Source organism: Stegostoma tigrinum, chromosome 14 (assembly GCF_030684315.1).
Source record: "Stegostoma tigrinum isolate sSteTig4 chromosome 14, sSteTig4.hap1, whole genome shotgun sequence".
NCBI classification, from domain to species: Eukaryota; Metazoa; Chordata; class Chondrichthyes; order Orectolobiformes; family Stegostomatidae; genus Stegostoma; species Stegostoma tigrinum.
In genome coordinates, this window is record NC_081367.1 from 29134594 (window position 1) to 29156045 (window position 21452).

Genomic DNA, 21452 nt, shown 5'->3' on the forward strand with positions numbered 1-21452 from the left:
TCCATCTTCTATCCTCCTCCTCCTCTCTCCCTATCTATTTCAGAATCCCCTTCCCCTCACCCATTTCTGAAGAAGTGTTTAGACTCGAAAGGTCAGCTTTTCTGCTCCTCTGATGCTGCTTGGCCTGTGGTGTTCATCCAGCTATTTGCCTTGTGATCCCATTTTTACTTGGTTGGCTTTGCTTAGCTTGTTTTTCCTGATTCATGGCCCCTCAGAGAAGGTATAAAACAGAGTCTGGACGAGGGAACAAGATAATAAAATGTGAGGCTGGATGAACACAGCAAGCCCAGCAGCATCTCAGGAGCACAAAAGCTGACGTTTCGGGCCAAGACCCTTTATCAGAGAGGGGGATGGGGAGAGGGTTCTGGAATAAATAGGGAGAGAGGGGGAGGCGGACCGAAGATGAGAGAAAAGAAGATAGGTGGAGAGGAGAGTATAGGTGGGGAGGTAGGGAGGGGATAGGTCAGTCCAGGGAAGACGGACAGGTCAAGGAGGTGGGATGAGGTTAGTAGGTAGGAGATGGAGGTGCGGCTTGGGGTGGGAGGAAGGGATGGGTGAGAGGAAGAACAGGTTAGGGAGGCAGAGACAGGTTGGACTGGTTTTGGGACGCAGTGGGTGGAGGGGAGATTTTGAAGCTGGTGAAGTCCACATTGATACCATTGGGCTGCAGGGTTCCCAAGCGGAATATGAGTTGCTGTTCCTGCAACCTTCGGGTGACATCATTGTGGCACTGCAGGAGGCCCATGATGGACATGTCATCTAAAGAACGGGAGAGGGAGTGGAAATGGTTTGCGACTGGGAGGTGCAGTTTATTGTGAACCGAGCGGAGGTGTCCTGCAAAGCGGTCCCCAAGCCTCCGCTTAGTTTCCCCAATGTAGAGGAAGCCACACCGGTTACAGTGGATGCAGTATACCACATTGGCAGATGTGCAGGTGAACCTCTGCTTAATATGGAAAGTCATCTTGGGGCCTGGGATAGGGGTGAGGGAGGAGGTGTGGGGGCAAGTGTAGCATTTCCTGCGATTGGAGGGGAAGGTGCCGGGTGTTGTGGGGTTGGAGGGCAGTGTGGAGCGAAAAAGGGAGTCACGGAGAGAGTGGTCTATCCAGAAAGCAGACAAGGGTGGGGATGGAAAAATGTCTTGGGTGGTGGGGTCGGATTGTAGATGGTGGAAGTGTCGGAGGATGATGCGTTGTATCCGGAGGTTGGTGGTGTGGTGTGTGAGAATGAGGGGATCCTCTTTGGGCGGTTGAGGCAAGGGCGGGGTGTGAGGGATGTGTTGCGGGAAATGCGAGAGACGTGGTCAAGGGCGTTCTCGACCACTGTGAGGGGCAGGTTGCGGTCCTTGAAGAACTTGGACACCTGGGATGTGCGGAAGTGGAATGCCTCCTCGTGGGAGCAGATGCAACGGAGGCGGAGGAATTGGGAATAGGGGATGGAATTTTTGCAGGAGGGTGGGTGGGAGGAGGTGTATTCTAGGTAGCTGTGGGAGTCAGTGGGCTTGAAATGGGCATCAGTTACAAGCTGGTTGCATCTCCTACCTACTAACCTCATCCCACTTCCTTGACCTGTCCGTCTTCCCTGGACTGACCTATCCCCTCCCTACCTCCCCACCTATACTCTCCTCTCCACCTATCTTCTTTTGTCTCTACCTTCGGTCCCCTCCCCCTCGCTCCCTATTTATTCCAGAACCCTCACCCCATCCCCCTCTCTGATGAAGGGTCTAGGCCTGAAACGTCAACTTTTGTGCTCCTGAGATGCTGCTTGGCCTGCTGTGTTCATCCAGCCTAACATTTTATTATCTTGGATTCTCCAGCATCTGCAGTTCCCATTATCTCTGAACTTATTCCCTGGGGCTCAGCTGTTTCAACATGCTAATGAGTATCTAACTGTGTACCAATAATACATAATGAGGCATGGCCCCTCTAGATTGGTACAGTACATGAATGGACATAAGGGGACGTAGCTGGTTTGGAGGGCATGACGTCAAATGTTAAGGGCAGGAGTAGTGTGTGCAGTTTGACAAAATGTTACTGTTGATGGAAATTTGGCCTTAATTTTCACATTATACTTCAGATGGTGTTCTACAGGACTGAGGCAGGCCTTGTTAAACAGCCTCCCCCATCCCTGCAGCCACTATGATTGGCTCTGACTTCTTTCCTGGGTCAGTTCGTCCAACTGCACCCATAAGCCTCTCCTCACAGCAAGGAACATTCTGTCTTTGCAGGAACTTTTTCCTGAGTAGTGAGATAAGGCAGGAATGTTGTCAACTCACAGTTGCCACCTCAAGAATGAAAATCTAAGCCAATCTATAAGGAAATCTATTTAGAAAGATAGAATTTGAGGAAATTGATGCAGTATAAGCAACTAGGGTCTGTATTTTTTTCCGTAAAAATCACTTATATAAACAGGTGGTAACCAAACTTTGTAACATAAAAACACCTTCATATGAAATTTCTATTCACCATGTACCTTTAACCTTCACCAAAAAGTAGAAAGATAAATTTCATATGAGTTTGATGATATATTGATTATAAATATCCTGTGTCAATAATGTGGTAAATATGTATTAGAAAGAAAGTTGCTTACAGCACAGTTCTAGTGGACTTTCTCCTTATTAAAATTCCAAAAGGATTCTCAGAGAGCTCGACTTCATAATTAGGATTTGACGCTGCAGGACCCTCAAATGATTTAATGATTTCATGTGGAACTTCAAATCGGTATTTGTTAGGATCTGTAATCTTAACATAATAGTCAACAAAATGAATTTGTCTGTTCAAAGAACATTACAAACATAATTAAATCAATGCCTTAAACACCATTCTACTCATTAAGATATCAATCTGATAATAAGAGAACCAAAGTGTTTTTTTTCCCAATTGTTTTAATTGGAGGTTTTGGTAACAATTTTTTTATTAATAAAACATAATATCAATTTGTGAAAAGCTGGAACATTTTAGCATATTATAAAGAAAAGTAAGACCGAACCTTATGCTTTTTTTTGCATTAGTACTAACAGCTGTGGCACCCACTTTCAATGTACTCAGTCCCTCCCTTTCTTTCATTACTGGAGAAAACAGTCTATATCAGGCTTATTAAACTGAACAAAACAAGCGAAAGGACAAAGAGTATGGAAAGGGTCAGGTACATTGGATGTGGAGACAACTATGAGAAGGGGAAAGCCACATTAGGGGCATTTAAACAGCCCTTGGATAAGCATATGGATAATGATGGGATAGTGTAGGGGGAGGGGCTTAGACTAGTTCACAGGTCGGTGCAACATCGAAGGCCGAAGGGCCTGTTCTGCGCTGTATAGTTCTATGTTCTATATCAGGGCAATGACTGCCCTCATGGGTCAAGGGGGATCTGACATTAAGTTTCTCGCATCCTCCCACTAGAAGAGAATCCTGACTATTACAGGAGAAGGATTAACACAGCAGGCCAAGCAGCATCTCAGGAGCACAAAAGCTGACGTTTTGGGCCTAGACCCTTCATCAATGCCCTTGACCGCGTCTCCCGCATTTCCCGCAACACATCCCTCACACCCCTCCCCCACCACAACTGTCCCCAGAGGATCCCCCTCGTTCTCACATGCCACCCCACCAACCTCCGGATACAACGTATATTCCTCTGACACTTTTGCCATCTACAATTCAACTCCACCACCCAAGCTAGTTTTCCATCCCTACCCTTGTCTGCCTTCCGGAGAGACCACTCTCTCTGCGACTCCCTTGTCTGCTCCACACTCCCCTCCAACCTCACCACACCCGGCACCTTCCCCTGCAACCGCAGGAAGTGCTACACTTGCCCCCACACCTCCTCCCTCACCCACATACCAGGCCCCAAGATGACTTTCCATATTAAACAGAGGTTCACCTGCACATCTGCCAATGTGGTATATTGTATCCATTGCACCTGGTGTGGCTTCCTCTACATTGGGGAAAACCAAGCGGAGGCTTGGAGACCACTTTGCAGAACACCTCTGCTGGGTTCGCAATAAACAACTGCACCTCCCAGGTGCGAACCATTTCAACTCCCCCTCCCATTCCTCAGACGACATGTCCATCATGGACCTCCTGCAGTGCCACAATGATGACACCCGAAGGTTACAGGAACAGCAACTCATATTCCGCTTGGGAACCCTGCAGCCCAATAGTATCAAAGTGGACTTCACAAGCTTCAAAATCTCCCCTTCCCCACCGCATCCCAAAACCAGCCCAGCTCGTCCCCTCCTCCCACTGCATCCCAAAACCAGCCCAGCCTGTCTCTGCTTCCCTAACCTGTTCTTCCTCTCACCCATCCCTTCCTCCCACCTCAAGCCACACCTCCATTTCCTACCTACCACCTCATCCCTCCTCCTTGACCTGTCTATCTTCCCTGGACTGACCTATCCTCTCCCTACCTCCTCACCTATACTCTCCTCTCTACGTATCTTGTTTTCTCTCCATCTTCGGTCCGCCTGCCCCTCTCTCCCTATTTATTCCAGTTCCCTCTCCGCATCCCGCTCTCTGATGAAGGGTCTAGGCCCGAAATGTCAGCTTTTGTGCTCCTGAGATGCTGCTTGGCCTGCTGTGTTCATCCAGCTCCACACTTTGTTATCTTGGATTCTCCAGCATCTGCAGCTCCCATTATCACTACTACAGGAGAAGGCTGGGTTCACACCTGCAGGGATGCAGAGGCATCCATATCCCTCCAATCAATTAGCTACCAGTCTTTGTTCCACTGCAATTCTCTCATTAACCCCACTATCAGTCTCATTCATTGCACACTGCTGATAACTGCTGGTGGTAATGCCTTCCCGCTTTTCATGCATCTGGTGCTCCCTGCATATCTGCCACCAACCAGCATGAAACAACCAGCTTCCCCAAAGTCATCTCCTCGATGCTTCAGGATGAGAGTACTGAGGCCTCAGACAAAGCACCAAAAAGGCTCCCCCTTGCTTCTCCACAGCTCAGATACTAATATCTCAGTAGGAACATCAGCATTAGAAAGTATGGAACTACAATTTGTTTACGCACGACATTTACAAAAGCTCCATAGCTAGCTGAAGAAGAAGTGGTGCAGGCTGCTAGCACTCAGAGACTTGCTCTAGGTTAGGTAACTGCTCAGTTCCAGGCAGGAAACGACCCTGTGGTTTCAGGATTCAGCAACTTTGTCCACATGCACAGAGCAGAACAGGAATGGCAGACAGTGATATGGGAAATGATAGTCCTCATTGCCCAGAAGCTGCAGCAGTGCAGCGAGTCACATAACTATCTCTGTCTCTGTGAGCAGGTCAGTGGCTGCATTAGAGAGCCAGGTCCAGCCCCCACAGGTTCCCTGCTGGAGAGGTGCAGACATTTGTACTCCATTGTTAAAGATATTCGGCCTCAGGACTGAAGACATGGTGACATGGGAATGGGGAACCTGGTGTTCACTCCAGGTATGCTTTTCTTATATGGAGACAGGGTGGTGCCAGGAGCCCCCCAGCCAGAAACAGAGCCAGAGAGGGCCTCCTGAAAAGTCTCCACTCAGGACTTCACAGAAGCAGCTGAGCCTTCACTTCCTTCTTGTTTTGGCAAGATGTCTCTTGGCATCTCTGGCCCATACAACAAACTGTACTTTTTTCAAAAATAATGTTACTGCTTTCACCTTATATCTAGTTAGTTATCTCTCTGTGTAATCTTAAATGTAACTGCATAAAGCATAGCTTCATGGCCACACAGGTGATACCATGGATCAATGTCTGGGTCACAGTATGTGAAGCAAGAGGAACAAGGCAGATACAGGGCAATGGATTCTGCGGGCAGCATTGGCCTTCATTGTACAACAATCTTATCCTTTCTCTAGCTTCTGTGTCCAAAAGTGAATGAGATGTTCATTAATGTCTGCGACAAAAAGATTTATCGCAAACAGGGGCCATTGTATTAGGATAACTAGGGACTAGGGACCTTGTAAGCCTTTGTCCTGCACAGTGCATGGTCCTGTGTGCAATATTTACCTTTATAGGTCTTCACATTCCCCCCCCCCTCACATGTTGAGAATCTTACACCACCCACTCCAATTATTTTCTTCCTCATTGCTTACTTTTGAGTTCCTGCATGATGGAAATCTCCTTAACCAGTGGATCTAGCCTTCACTTTTTTTTGTTAGTAAGCTCTTAAACATCCAAATGTCATCCTGCTAGCACTTTCCTTGCAGCCCAAACAATGTGCAATTCCTCAGGTCCCTACCGAACTAATTTACATGAGCATCAACATGCCCATTTTTCCACCACCATAACAAGCTGCTTCATCTTGTACTACATTAATGATAAGGCTAACTGCAAGGCAAGGTGAGGTATCAATGGTCGAGCACTTAGTGACTAGTGCTAAGGAAGCAAGTATTCAGCCCTGAGATGTAGCCTAGTCCAATTCATAAGCTGGCTCCCTATTATTGTGGACATAGTGCTCTTCCAATGCTAGTTGTTGATGCACCCTGAAATACATATCTGTGCTTCCTTGCATGTGCCGGTGCCTGCTGATCATGTCTTGAGATGCTGTTTGGTCTTTACTAATATGGAAAGTGGAGACCTGAAACCGATGGTACACATTCTGATTTCTGCTTCTTGTCAGGTAGGAAGCAAAATATTAATACACAAACTGGGCATTTGCCAAGGCTTTTAATATGCAATAAATTCCCTTATTGGCAACTTTCTACTGCCTGGTGAGAAAACTGCCACAATGTTTGTCAAAAACATAAAAGATGGAACAAGATGCTTGTCATAGGCCTTACTAGAACTTTCATTTGAGTCTGCCACAAATCTTGCTGGCTCACATTGCTTAGTCCCCTATAAGTTTCTGACCTAGTATAACTAGATTACAAAACACATTTAATAACTTGCTTCATTTTTTTTTGATTGAAGTAACAGGGAAAGTTGATGAGTGTAATGAAGTTGATGTTGTATGCATGGATTTCTGAAAGTGAATTAATAAAGTGCCAGGCAACAGACTTATGAGCAACATCAGAGCTCATTGAATAAAAGAGATATTGGTAACATAGGTACACAAATGGCTGAGTGAATGGAAACAAATATTTATGGTGAATGGTTGATTCTCCAACTGGGAGAATATTTATAGTGGAGTTCACAAGGCTTCCCAGGAACCCTGTTCTTCACAGTACAAATTGATATCCTAGACTTTGGTGTACAGGTACAGCTCAAAAATTTGTGGATACTTGGAAGGATTGTGACCCTGGTAGAACATAGTATCAAATTTGAAAAAGGCATTGACTCATGAGATGGGTGGACGAGTGGCTGATGAAATTTAATGCAGATAGAAGCTATTCATATTAGTAGAAAGCAGAGAGACGGTACAGACGAAAGTATACAATTCTAAATAAAGTTACAGAAACAGAGAGACCTTGATACATGTGTACATAATGCAATGAAGGTGGTAGGACAAGTTGAGAGAGCATTTAGCAAAACAAACAGTATCCTGAGCTTTAACGGATGCAGAGAATAAAAAAAAGTTATTTTAAATCTGTGTAAAACATTGGTTTGGCCTCAGTCATTTATCCTAAAATCCACAATAAGACATAATTACCAAAACGCACATAAAGACTTTTGCTCTCTTTAAAGCATGCTGACCTTGAATCGGAAGCGATTTCGTGTCTGAATTTCGCCAGTCAATCGTAGTGTTTCGATATCATTTCCATAAACAGAGGGAGAAGGAAGACGTTGGAGTAGAGTTTCAAAGCCTTTGTAAAATAGAATCTAGATTAGATGTTTTCATGAGAAAAAACATACAGACTACGTGTTAAAAGAGGCAGACAACAAATCAAGTCATTTGAGCAACTGTATAGACCTGTTTGCGTTTCCTTTTCTCTTTCCTGGATTTTGTATCCAATATTCACTGCAAAATAGCACCAAGGCCCATTTCCACTGGTCACTGGTTTCCAGCAACAACCTCGGGCTTCACAGCGTTCCTAAGAAAGAGTAAAATACAAAATATCAGATCAGAATTTACAATAAAAATAATGGCCAAGCTGAAAGCACCCATACTTTTATTTTGGAAAATGTATGATTTGAGCTCTAGCTTCAGGTAATTGCAGATATGAAATTCATTGCAAAAGTCTGAATGTTACTCTATGATTTCTACTGCTCCTTGGCAAATTACATGATATCAGTAACTTATCACACGGGTTAGGTAGTACAAAGTTCTATTGGCAATAATAGTGAAGGAGTTAACATTCGTGTTATATTGGCTTCAGCCAATGTATTGATGTCATACACAGTCTGTAAGTGGAAACAAAGAATTCCTCTTGAGCTTTTGGAGGCAAAGGTATATCCATACCAGTTCCCTAAGGAGTTGGTAATTATGTCTGACCAAATATAGTTGTGCCTATTGCTATCATGCAATAAAACATTCTGTTATTGAAAAAGTGTTTGTTTTGTAGCTGTTTCGTGATGGCATATCCTTAACCACTAATCATTTGATAGGCCCAAGACTAAGCAAAGTCAAAAGAGGATTTAAAACAGCAAACTACTTCAAAAAACTCTTATTCAGCACCAAATATATATAGAAGTGATAAACATCACACGATGCCCGCAGTAGACCTCCGAGAAAATACCAGATTTCACAGGGTTGTAACAGTGTGGACCTAGCTTTAAGTAAACACAGTTTGTCAGTCACCAGCTGAAACACAATTACCTTATGGCTAGAGCTTAAGGTTAAAAAAAGAGAGAAGCAAACCAAAGGAACAAAATGCAGACACCTAATAGAAGCAGATATCCAAGGAACAACAGTAGGCTCCATGAGGTAAAATTAGAGATTCCCTGGAGCAGAAGGAAATAACTTTATTTAAAATGGCACAAAAAAAAGCAGAAAGGGGATGATAAGTTATGTAAAAGAAAGTTCTCATTCCTCACAACGATGCATCACCACCATGGAAATTAGGGTCTCTGCAATAGACAAGGAAAGGGCCAGTAAATACATTTAGATTATTTAGCGGCTAAAAAAATTAGGAAGGCCTTAAAATTTACTTTAGCTGAAAGGTGAAAAAAAATCAATAAATCTCATAAAATAGTCTCATAGCAGAAGAAAACCAAGACAGGCTAAAGGGTAAAATGATGGTGACTTATTATTTAAACTGAGATGTCAGCAAGACGGTTTGTAAATGTCATAATCAAGGAATTTTATTTAAACATTTATGTAGAAGGAAGTGAATGATATTTAGGATGATGAAAAGTGGGAAAACATTCCATTTTACCCAAAAGAAGCATGAAAACTCTACCTTGAATGCAGAAGATGAGAAATGTTTGAAAAAAGAAACAAATAGTAACATTTGATATTTTAAAAAGATTTGAAAACTGAAAAAAGTAGAAAGCCCAATATGCAGTACAGAGGTATAGTACCACGGAGAGACAAATTTTAACACCTTTCAGTAAGTTCGGTTTATCCATCTGAATGTCTGTTTCAATAATGTGATACACTTTAATTACTGCAAACAATTTATTTGACACTGACAATTAAATGTATGGGATCTCTTTAGAAAATTAGGAAGAAATCAATGTAGTTTTTGTTTAAGCTTTTCTTTATTGGGCTTCTTTCTACTTTTTTTAAATCAAATGTCTATCTCTTGAGTACAGGATTAGTTGATAATTACCCTCAATTAGCTACTTGATGCCTTCAAATAGATTGCCACGCTGACACAAACCAGTCTCTCCAAAGATTGCTCAGAGTTGGTATCATGACTCCAAACTATTATGATAGCCAACAGCTCAAAATTATAGTCCTGCTCACCTCCAATCCTGACTTTGATCTGTTTAAAAACACAACTTACTGTTTTTCTTCCTGTGATTTTGATTTTCTCAATAGCAATGCTTCAGTTTGATTACTTAAGGAGATATATTGTTGCTTGCACCATACACACAGGGTGCAGATCTCGCTCCTGAGATGCTGCTTGGCCTGCTGTGTTCATCCAGCCTCACATTTTATTATCTTAAGATCTCGAGTTGAGATTGTTTATTTAAATTTCCACCTTAAAGCAATTTCCAGAGCAAAAAATCACAACAATTAAACAGACAAGGATAAGGCTAGCAAACAGAAAATACATGATATTTGTTAGTTTGTTTGCTCAGTGGTTACAGTCAGTTCTCCCTCATGATAATGAGCTATTCAGGTTTTGTTCAAATTTCTTTTGTTTCCCACGCATTTGCAATATCCATCTTCCTTTACTAACACAAACTATAACATGTATCATAATTCTCTTGAAATAATTGTCTTTCAAAAGATGTATTATGATGTTAATTGTAGTTTATATCATTTCAACAATAACAAAAGGAGGCATTTGTTTAATGCATTTTAAATTGTAGCACAGGTAATTTCAAACTAACATCTGTCAAATCATGTGAATTGCATTATCTGAATTGATGTTAAGTTAGATCATTTCTATCTGTCACCTCTTGCCATAATGTGTTAGTCGGCTGTAAAGTTAAGGTCCATTACATTTTTTTTTTCTTAAACTGACATTTATAAGTTGACCTCCATCTCTCTGGATATAAAGATTAGGATCGCTGAGGGAGATAGTGAATGGGTGACCAAAAGGCAGAGAAAGAGCAGGAAGGCAGTGCAGGTGGCCCCTGCGGTCATCTCCCTCCAAAACAGGTAATCCGTTTTGGATACTGTTGGGGGAGATGGCTCACCAGAGGGAGGCAGCAGTAGCCAGGTTCATGGCACCGTGGCTGGCTCTGTTGTACAGAAGGGCGGGAAAAAAAGAGTGGAAGGGCGATAGTCATTGGGGATTCAATTGTAAGGGGAGTAGATAGGCGGTTCTGTGGTCGAAAATGGGACTCCCGAATGGTATGTTGCTTCCCAGGTGCACGGTTAGGGATGTCTCTGATCGGCTGCAGAACATTCTGAAGGGGGAGGGCGAACAGCCAGTTGTCATGGTGCATATAGGCAAAAAAAACGGGATGAGGTCCTACAAGCAGAATTTAGGGAGTTAGGAGCCAAGTTAAAAAGTAGGACCTCAAAGGTAGTAATCTCAGGATGGCTACCAGTGCCACGTGCTAGTCAGTGCAGAAATGAAAGAATAGCTAGGATGAATGTGTGGCTTGAGAGATGGTGTAGGAGGGAGGGGTTCAGATTTTTGGGACATTGGAACCGGTTCTGGGGAAGGTGGGACTATTACAAATTGGACGATTCACACCTGAACCGGACTGGAGCCAATGTCCTTGGGGGTGCTGTTGCGAATGATGTGTGCGAGGGTTTAAACTAATGTGGCGGGGGATGGGAACCAAATATTGGACAGAAAAGAGGTAGAAGCGAAAGCCTGTAGGGAACTAGACAATGGAGTCAGTGTGACTAAAGGGAATAGTAGTCGGGGAGCAGATGATGAACACAAAGGGACAGGTGATCTGAGGTGCATTTGCTTTAATGCAAGAAGTGTAGTAGACAAGGCAGATGAGCTTAGGGCTTGGATCGGTACCTGGAGTTATGATGTTATTGCTATTACTGAGACTTGGTTTAGGGAAGGGCATGACTGGCAACTAGTTGTCCCAGGATATCTATGCTTCAGGCGGGATAGAGAGGGAGGTAAAAGGGGTGGAGTAGTTGCAGTAATGGTCAAAGACGATATCACAGCCGCACTGAAGGAGGGCCCAATGGAGGACTCAAGCAGTGAGGCAATATAGGTGGAACTCAGAAATAGGAAAGGATGCAGTAACAACATTGAGGCTGTACTACAGGCCTCCCAACAGCGAGCGTGAGATGGAGGTACAAATATGTAAACAGATAATGGAAAGGTGTAGGAGAAACAGGGTGGTGGTGATGGGAGATTTTATTTTTCCCAACATTGACTGGGATTCACTCAGTGTTAGGGGTCAAGATGGAGCGGAATTTGTAAGGTATGTCCAGGAGGGTTTTCTAGAGCAGTATGTATGTAGTCCAACTCGGGAAGGGGCCATGCTGGACCTGGTGCTGGGGAATGAACCCAGCCAGATGGTTGATATTACAGTAGGGGACTACTTTGGAAATAGCGACCACAATTCCGTAAGTTTTACAATACTCATGGACAAGGATAGGAATGGTCCTAAAGGAAGAGTACTAAACTGGGGGAAGGCTGACTGCACTAAGATTCGGCAGGATCTGAGGAATGTAGGTTGGGAGAAACTGTTTGAAGGTAAATCCACATTTGATATGTGGGAGGCTTTTAAGGAGAGGTTGTTTAGTGTTCAGGAGAGATATGTTCCTGTGAAAATGAGGAATAGAAAAGGCAAGATTAGGGAGCCATGGATGACAGGTGAAATTGTGAGGCTAGCCAAGAGAAAAAAGTAAGCATACATGAGGCCTAGGTGACTAAAGACAGACGAAGCATTGCAAGAATATCGGGAATGTAGAGCGAATCTGAAACGAGGGATTAAGAGGGCTGAGAGAGGACATGAGATATTGCTGGCAAACATGGTTAAGGAAAACCCCAAAGCCTTTTAGTCATATATAAAGAGCAAGAGGGTAGCTAGAGAAAGGATTGGCCCACTTAAGGACAAAGAAGGAAAGTTATGTGCTGATTCAGAGAAAATCGGTGACATTCTTAACGAGTACTTTGCATCGGTATTCACCAAGGAGAGGGACATGATGGATGTTGAGGTTCGGGATAGATGTTTGGTTACTCTAGGTCAAGTTGACATAAGGAAGGAGGAAGTGTTGGGTATCCTAAAAGACATTACGGTGGACAAGTCCCCAGGTCCAGATGGCATCTATCCCAGGTTACTGAGGGAAGCGAGAGAGGAAATAGCCGGGGCCCTAACAGATATCTTTGCAGCATCCTTAGGCACGGGTGAGGTCCCAGAGGACTGGAGACTTGCTAATGTTGTCCCCTTGTTTAAAAAGGGCAGCAAGAATAATCCAGGTAATTATTGACCAGTGAGCCTGACGTCAGTGGTAGGGAAGGTACTGGAAAAGATACTGAGGGATAGGATCTATTCCCATTTGGAAGAAAATGGGCTTATCAGTGATAGGCAACATGGTTTTGTGCAGGGAAGGTCATGTCTTACCAACGTAATAGAATTCTTTGAGGACGTGACAAAGTTGATTGATGAGGGAAAGGCTGTAGATGCCATATATATGGGCTTCAGTAAGGCGTTTGATAAGGTTCCCCATGGCAGGCTGATGGAGACAGTGAAGTCACATGGCGTCCAGGGTGTGCTGGCTAGATGGATAAAAAACTGGCTGGGCAACAGGAGACAGAGGGTAGTAGTGGAAGGGAGTTTCTCAAATTGGAGACCTGTGACCAGTGATGTTCCACAGGGATTTGTGCTGGGGCCACTGTTGTTTGTGATATATGTAAATGTTCCGGAGGAAGGTGTAGGTGGTCTGATCAGCAAGTTTGCTGATGACACTAAGATTGGTGGAGTAGCTGATAGTAAAGGGGACTGTCAGAAATTACTGCAGAATATAGATAGACTGGAGAGTTGGGCAGATAAACGGCAGATGGAGTTCAATCCGGGCAAATGCGAAGTGATACATTTCGGAAGATCAAATTCAAGGGCGAACTATACAGTAAATGGAAAAGTCCAAGGGAAAATTGATGAACAGAGAGATCTGGGTGTTCAGGTCCATTGTTCCCTGAAGGTCACAACGCAGGTCAATAGGTGGTCAAGAAAGCGTATGGCATGCTTTCCTTCGTTGGGCAGGGTACTGAATGCAAGAGTTGGCAGGTCATGTTGCAGTTGTATAGGACTTTGGTTCGGCCACATTTGGAGTGCTGTGTGCAGTTCTGGTCGCCACATTACCAAAAGGATGTGGATGCTTTGGAGAGGGTGCAGAGGAGGTTCACCAGGATATTGCCTGGTATGGAAGGTGCTAGCTATGAAGAGAGGTTGAATAGATTAGGATTATTTTCATTAGAAGGACGGAGATTGAGGGGGGACCTGATTGAGGTCTACAAAATCATGTGAGGGGAATAGACAGGCTGGATAGCAAAAAGCTCTTTCCCAGAGTGGGGGACTCAATTACTAGGGGCCATGAGTTCAAAGTGATAGGACGAAAGTTTAAGGGAAATATGCGTGGAAAGTTCTTTACACAGAGGGTGGTGGGTGCCTGGAACGCGTTGCCAGTAGAGGTGGTAGACGCAGACACGTTAGCGTCTTTTAAGCTTTATTTGTACGGGTACATGGATGGGCAGGGAGCAAATGGGCACAGACTGTTAGAAAATAGATGCCAGGTTAGACAGAGGATCTTGATTGGCTCAGGCTTGGAGGGCCAATGGGCCTGTTCTTGTGCTGTAGGTTTCTTTGTTTCTTTGTTTCTTTAAAGGACTGATCCTGGGAGGAGCTAAACAGTGTCCCATGTATTTGATTCAAATTGCTGTCGTGCTAAGTCAGCATAGCTAAGAGTAAAGTATCTTGGACTCGATGACTCATAAGAAACCATCGTGCATCTCAGATCTAGTATAATTAGCTGTTAAGTACAATGTAATTACCGTCTACTGGTTGTCAAGATTAAGTCTATTTTGGTTAAAGATTTCATAAGGGTACTCTTCTCATTTGGTATCAGTAACTAATGGTTAAATCTTTCATTTTTTTGGCAAAGTACAAGCTGCACCAGGTTTGGTGGAGCGATTCCTGCCAAAAAGGCACGTTTTCTCACTGTATCTACCAAACTCACTACATCAAATGTTGTTTGTGCCCTTATGGCATGACTCACATGCTATTTCTGCCCCAGCCTACCATACGCCATTCATAGACAAACTTGACACTCCACGGGGTCCTTCATAAGATTTAGTCTTCCTTGGAGTCCCACTATCTTTCTCTGCCCATTGCTCAGCAGAGTTGCCATCAGCAAACTGTGTTGCTTGGCTATGATAGGTTCAGGAGAGATGGTGGGGAAAGGGAAACATAGCACCATGTTTCTTGGGCAATGTAGTGGAAATCTTGAGGATGGGGTGGTGGAGAATAGAGGAATCCTTTGCTTGGAGGTCTGGCAAAGCAGGCACCACCATACCATGCCAGCACAGTGAGGAGATTATCATGCAAGCCAGTACCATCTCCAATGTGAGGAGGAGTTGTTCCACAGACTCTCCCTGCCTCCCACTGAATGCCTTCCTTTCCCCATTTACTGAAATCTACCCTAAACACTGTATCATGGATGTGAGTTTGCTCACTGAGCTGGAAGGTTCATTTTAAGATGTTTCGTCACCATTCTAGGCAACATCACCAGTGAGCCTCCGACGAAGCGCTGGTGTTATGTCCTGCTTTCTATTTATCTGTTTAGGTATCATCTACATGGCCACCTTGTGCCTTAGTACTCGAGCCACTTACTCCTCTTCTCACTTGGGATCTTACCCACTTAGCACCCTACATCCTATTCTTCCAACATCCTACACTTCGCATCCTAACCTTTATCCAGCTGGCACTCTGGCACACAAGCTGGCATTGCATGAGTCTGGCACACTTCCCCCTATTCATCATTTCACCCTGATATTTTACCCCGACAGCCTCTCCTCTCTCTAACTGGCACCTTCCCAGCTGGTATTATCCATGCCTGGCCCCCTATTCCCCCCAGCACTCTGCCATCATACTTACCTATGTACTTATAGTTTGACAGAACTATAACAAGGGCCTTTCCTTTTGTGAATCTGATAGCCACCTTCTGCAAAAGGAGAGTTTGGTTTTCCTTTCCCCACAGTTATGTGTTATCAAAGAAATGTCAGAATGGAAGTACATCTTAGCATTTCTTAGGCAGTCCTGAACATAATCCCCTCATTGAAAATACAGAGCTCCCCACAGTGAAAATCTGCATGTCGCTCATCATAAAATCTGACTCCTGCTGTGAAGTTTCTATGAGAAACCAGAATAAATCAGCAGCCTGCCTTCAATCATACAGTGGTGACTTCTTAGAAGATGCCAATTTTATTTCATTTAGAGATGGTTCACACAGAGTGGAGTTCCTGCACATTATTAATATAGGATTCAGGGCTCCATTGGGCATCCTTGAGAATTTCGGCCTACAGTTGACATATGCTTTGTATTGCGTGGACAGCACATATCACATTATGTAAATATTTCACATTTAATTATTGTTCAAGAGATCCTAACAAAAGATGTAGCCTAGTGTGCATGATCACTCTTGAGCTGGAGAAATGGATTTCTAATCAATCGGTATAATTAAGATGCTGCCTGCCAGAATCCTAGAGCAGCTCTCAGTTTCTGTACAAATGTGGAATGAAACTGTTTGCTTCGAAGCAACAGGACTGTAGAGAATGAAGCAAGTCTGAAATGTATGGTTGAACGAGGTGGTAAATCTACTTTGCTATTTAACTTACGTTATTATACACGGATTGCTGCCAAGTCAAAGGAGTGAAACCCAGCCTTTTGATTTCCTCAGATTGGTTATTATTTACATCTATCTGCTCAATTTATTTTTCCATCTGTCCCTTGATATCACTTACTTGTGAAGATTTCTACACAATCACCTTCATTGTTTTTTTTTGAAAACATTGACATTCTGTCCTTTCTACACAAGACCAATCATTTCCTAATATTATAAATCTATTAGACCCCATTCTGGTGTATGAGAAAGATTACTATTCACATCCCTTGAGTATATAAAAAGTTCCTGTTAATTTCATTCTTTGTTTTCTGTCAATGACATATTATTATATTTCTCTACCACGTCACTCATATGACACCAAATCAGGTCCTTTGAAAATTCATTCACAGACATTTTGGTGAACTTATCTTATCAATGTTTTCCACTATGAACATTAAACACTGTGATAGTTTATTAACTTTGTCACAAAGATAAAATTCACCTGGATTCAGTTCAGCTCCAAGGTGCTGAAGTAGCTAGTTAATCATGTGTAAAATGCATGCACAGCTCTCAAGCAACATGCACTTCGTGTTTAATAATTAATGTCTGAAACATGACAGTTTATACATTGTCAGCTGATATAAGTTATGACATGAATGTTTCCAATGACATAATACCAAAAGTAATTGTAAAAATGCAATGAAATCAAGTAAAATCTTTTCACTTTTAAATAGTACACAATATTAGTAATGAACTGGCTTTCTGCTTTCAGTCCCTTGTATAGGGCTATCCAATAACAATGTATTGACTCTTACCTGTCCTCTAAAGTAACTGAACTAGCCACTTAGTTATGCCAGGCTACGACAGAAAAATAACATGAGAAAACAAACATATCATCCATCATTGATCTTGGCACTTGCAATAGCAATGGCACCCTATGCTCAGTCAAACCCTGCAAAGTCATACTTGGTAACATCAAGGAGCTTGTGCCAAAATTGTGCAGCTGACTTGTAATGTCCCATCACTCAGATATACCCACCAAAGGAGGTGGTTTACAGTTAGGGATCCTCAACATTGATTCCAGCGCCTATGAAATCTCACGGCACCATGTCAAACATGAACAAGAAAATGTCATACTGATTACCAAATGCAACTACCATGGTGCACACTTCACCTCATCCTGTTGCTTTCATCTATCTGAATGGTCAAAACACGATCCCTTACAAACGTACCTGGGAGTAATTCTAGATGGAACATTGTCCGACTAGGAACATCTGAAGAAAAGAGCAGCTAAACTCAAAACCAGAAACAAATCATTTATCAAACTTCGTGTATCTACATGGGATACTGTGACGACAACACTCAGACCTCAGCACTGGCCCTACCATGATCTGTAGCAGAGTATTGTGCACCTATCTGGTATAGTTCAGCACAAATACATCTCATTGACACTCATTTGAAAGCACATTGCAACTGAGAGTCTCTGCTCAAAACCTCACAAACATTACTCCTCTGTATATTCACATGCCAAATCCATGCAACACATTAATGACCATTCCATAATGACCTGTTCAACACACCCACTAGCTCACCTTTCATCTCAATGCTCTGAGCAAGTCCTGTTGAGCAAGACCAACCAGCAGATATCTTTTGCATCAAGGAACCAGAAACATAAGAAGTTTCCATCTAAAAGTTAGGCCATCAAATGGCAGTTGGTGAACTACAGTGGCTAGAATGGTCCTTGTTAAACAGGATTAGAACAAGTCAGAGCCCACACAGCTGATCCTTACCACTGGGACCTCAGTGCAAACACCATTTGCACTTTGGAAAGATACAAACATTACTGAAGTGTCCCCGCTACAGAGTCAGTGGTAAAGTAATCATCTTAAATCACCAAATGGGGAGGCTATCATTTAGCTTAAGGGACGTTCATGCACTAAATAATGAAAGGAAACAATGAAATATTCATCTTGCCAGCATTGTTCATACTCATAGAATCATAGAATCCCTACAGTGTGGCCCATCACCTAACCTGCACATTTTTGGACTGCAGGAGTAACTGGAGCATCCAGAGGAAACCCACGCACACATGGGGAGAATGTACAAACTCCATACAGCCAGTTGCCTGAGGGTGGAATCAAACCCAGTTGCCTGGCACTGTAAAACAGTAATGCTAACTAATGAGCTGCCGTGCCACCTTACTCATCAGGAGAAAACTCTGCAATCCCAGACAGTTAATTTTATTATCAGGGAGGCAATGGCTTAGTGACATTATTTGCTGGGCTATTAATCCAGAGACCCAGATAACATTCTGGGTACCAGGGCTCAAATCCTGCCACAGCAGGTGGTGAAATTTGAATTCAATAAATATCTGGAATTAAGAGTTTAATGATGACCATGAATCCATTTTCGATTGTCATAAAAACCCATCTGGTCCACTAACATCCTTTAGGGAGGGAAACTACCATTCTTACTTGGTCTTGCCTACATGTGAGTTCAGACCCACAGCAATGTGGTTGACTCTGAACTGCTCTCTGGGCAATTAGGGATAGACAATAAATGCTGCCTGGCCAGTGACATCCTCATCCCATTAACAATGAAGAAAAAAAATACAATTACACTAGGTCATTAGATGTTCCTTCTAGTATGAACTGTTCTCAGTGCAGGAGTTTTTACTTTTTTCTTTCCCATACTGTGAAGCAGATGGCAAAATTCCACAAACATATCACCAGCAGACAAGGAAGTTCGTGAGAAACATGAAAAAGGAAAACTTATCTGCATGCTATCATTGATCCCATTCTATAAGCATAGTTCAAAATGAAATTAAATCCCAAAACAGGCAAAATATCTAACAGTAAGTCAATTGATACAATGACTAATAAATGTGACATTAACTTCAATTATACTCAATTAATTGAAATACAATTGGGCTTTATTAACAGGATTTGAATTCAGTATTTTGAATCAAGTGGCTGATTATCTGCAATACCTACGCTGAGCATAATGTAGTCAGAAAAATGTTGTAGAATAACCCTGAAAAACTCTGCATAACTGTGTTTAAATTATTCACAATGCCTTTACTTTTCACAACAATTGAGGAAACTACTATGGTTATGATCCAATAATATCCTACTCATTAATCTCCATAACAATAGGTGTAATATAATGTTCAGATGTGAACTTGTGCAGCGCTCTGCACACAATGGACCAATGTCACCACAGAATCCAAATTGCATAAGCTATTATTTTAAATGGTAATATTCTTTTTATGAAAATAACATATTTGACCTCACAGGGTTTAATTTCCTCCAGCAACCATACGATTTAATACATTCACATACAATTTCAATTTTAAAGCAATTGTTTATTTTAAATGGGTCAGCAACAGTGCTAAAAGAATATACAAAAGAATTGATGCAAGGCTAACAGAGGAATGTATTTTGATTGCTATCCCCCCACTTTCATGGCTTTCCTATTAAAGACTGGATCATGCCACCTTTTGTGAATGCTTAAAACATTCAAGGCATGGAGTTTTCTTCATGGTCAAGGTAAAATTGAGCTCTGTTGAAACTTCAGAATAAATTGAATATAAATGTTCCCATGAATCAATGCAACCAAACAACATAATCTAATGTAATTTATTTGCAACTGGAACAGAAGTAAAGGGCCTCCAAAGTGTCAAGTTGTAGTAGTGGAAAATATCAGGGAAGAAACATGGCCCTTTAAATCAAAACTGCCTGAAAGCACCTATAATCTCTCAGGCCTGTAAACTTTTACAATTCTTAATTTCAATTGTATAAAGTCATAAGAAATTTTTAACTTTGCAATTCCTGCTGAGGGATAGGCAGAAAATTATCTAACCCGTAAGTTCAATTGAAGGTGGATGACTAGTAGAACAGCGGAACAGCATTTATTTCATTGTTGGTCAACTGATGTGTGCAGGCTTCCAAGATGTCTGAGTGTTTGAAAATTTGAGCACAATTTAGGAAACTCCATCAAATCAAGTGTAATTCAAGGAAACATCCATTTCAATTCATGATGATGGTCAGTTTTGTGCTTGTGTATTTGCTTCAGTGTATGACAGCTCATTATTAAAAACATGCCTTTTACAAAATAATAAACTGTACATGTATAGAGCAAATTTTCCAAAAACGTTCAAAGACACTTTCTAAACCTACCCTCGAAGCTCCATCTTCTGGATGGCAGTTGGTTCGATCATCATCGCGAATGGAAAAAGGACAAAATGGGGTGAAAGGTTCTGTGGTATCTGTGAAAGCAGAGACATACATTCAGCAATATAGCAACACAGCAAATACAGCCAACACAAGAATCCCTAATATTTCCTGCACCAGCTAATGTAAATAATTATAAATCTCATATCTTTTCAGATAAAATGAAAAGGTCACAAATGAATTAATAACATAACAGTGGTGGAACAATTTCACAACGACAAGGGTTCTAATTTATTATCTATCATGCTACTAGACAATGGTCTTTCAGATAAGAACACTTTTCAAACTTAAATCTTTCAAACAAGAAGGAATCTCTGAACCCATTGCAGGTTAGAATATACCTTTCAGTTGTATGTGCTGCTCGAGATTTACTTTAAATGAGGTTGTGTTTATCTTTATTGTATTTATACTTTGTTATAAAATTACAGTAAAGAAAACTAAAAGATTAATCATACAAAATATCTTGGACTTTAGTCTTTACCTTTGTCATCAGTTCCTGGTTTGCTGGTGGCTGAAAGTATAATTAAAGCAATGGCCACAATAACCATCATGATGAATAAAGCAATCAGCATTGTTTCCAAGGTGGTAAACCTCCTTCTCGCCATTTTTTAGAATCAGCTGAAACCTAGTCTGAAAATAAATGAGTAAAAAGTAATTTGATCACATCATAAATTTTGCACAGAGTATATAGTCACACTCTGTTACCCTTCACTCATTTTTACGAGCTTCCTTTATTTGTCATTTTTTAAAATTTTACTGTCTTGCAAACTATTTTATATGTTACAATAACAATATATAATTATATAGCACCCTTAATGTAATAAAATGCCCCAAGAAACTTCACATTAGTATTTTGACAATTTAGCTTCCCTTATTAGAATATCAGGAAAGTTGATTTCATTCAATTTTAGTTGCTCCATTTTTGGGGGCCACAGCCTTCAGTTTGGTTAGGTGC

At 42.0% G+C, this 21452-nt stretch overlaps 1 protein-coding gene across 1 annotated transcript in view; it reads right to left on the bottom strand.

Annotated features, from left to right (window-relative positions):
- Nucleotides 1-21452, bottom strand: part of si (sucrase-isomaltase) — a 169185-nt gene that overhangs the window by 138626 nt on the left and 9107 nt on the right. The window contains exons 4-8 of the mRNA XM_059651067.1: nucleotides 20979-21127; nucleotides 20444-20532; nucleotides 7821-7941; nucleotides 7604-7713; nucleotides 2587-2738 (exon numbers count right to left, since the gene is read on the bottom strand). Coding sequence (XP_059507050.1) covers nucleotides 2587-2738; nucleotides 7604-7713; nucleotides 7821-7941; nucleotides 20444-20532; nucleotides 20979-21102 — 596 coding nt within the window. The 5' untranslated portion in view covers nucleotides 21103-21127. The remainder of the gene's footprint in view (nucleotides 1-2586; nucleotides 2739-7603; nucleotides 7714-7820; nucleotides 7942-20443; nucleotides 20533-20978; nucleotides 21128-21452) is intronic.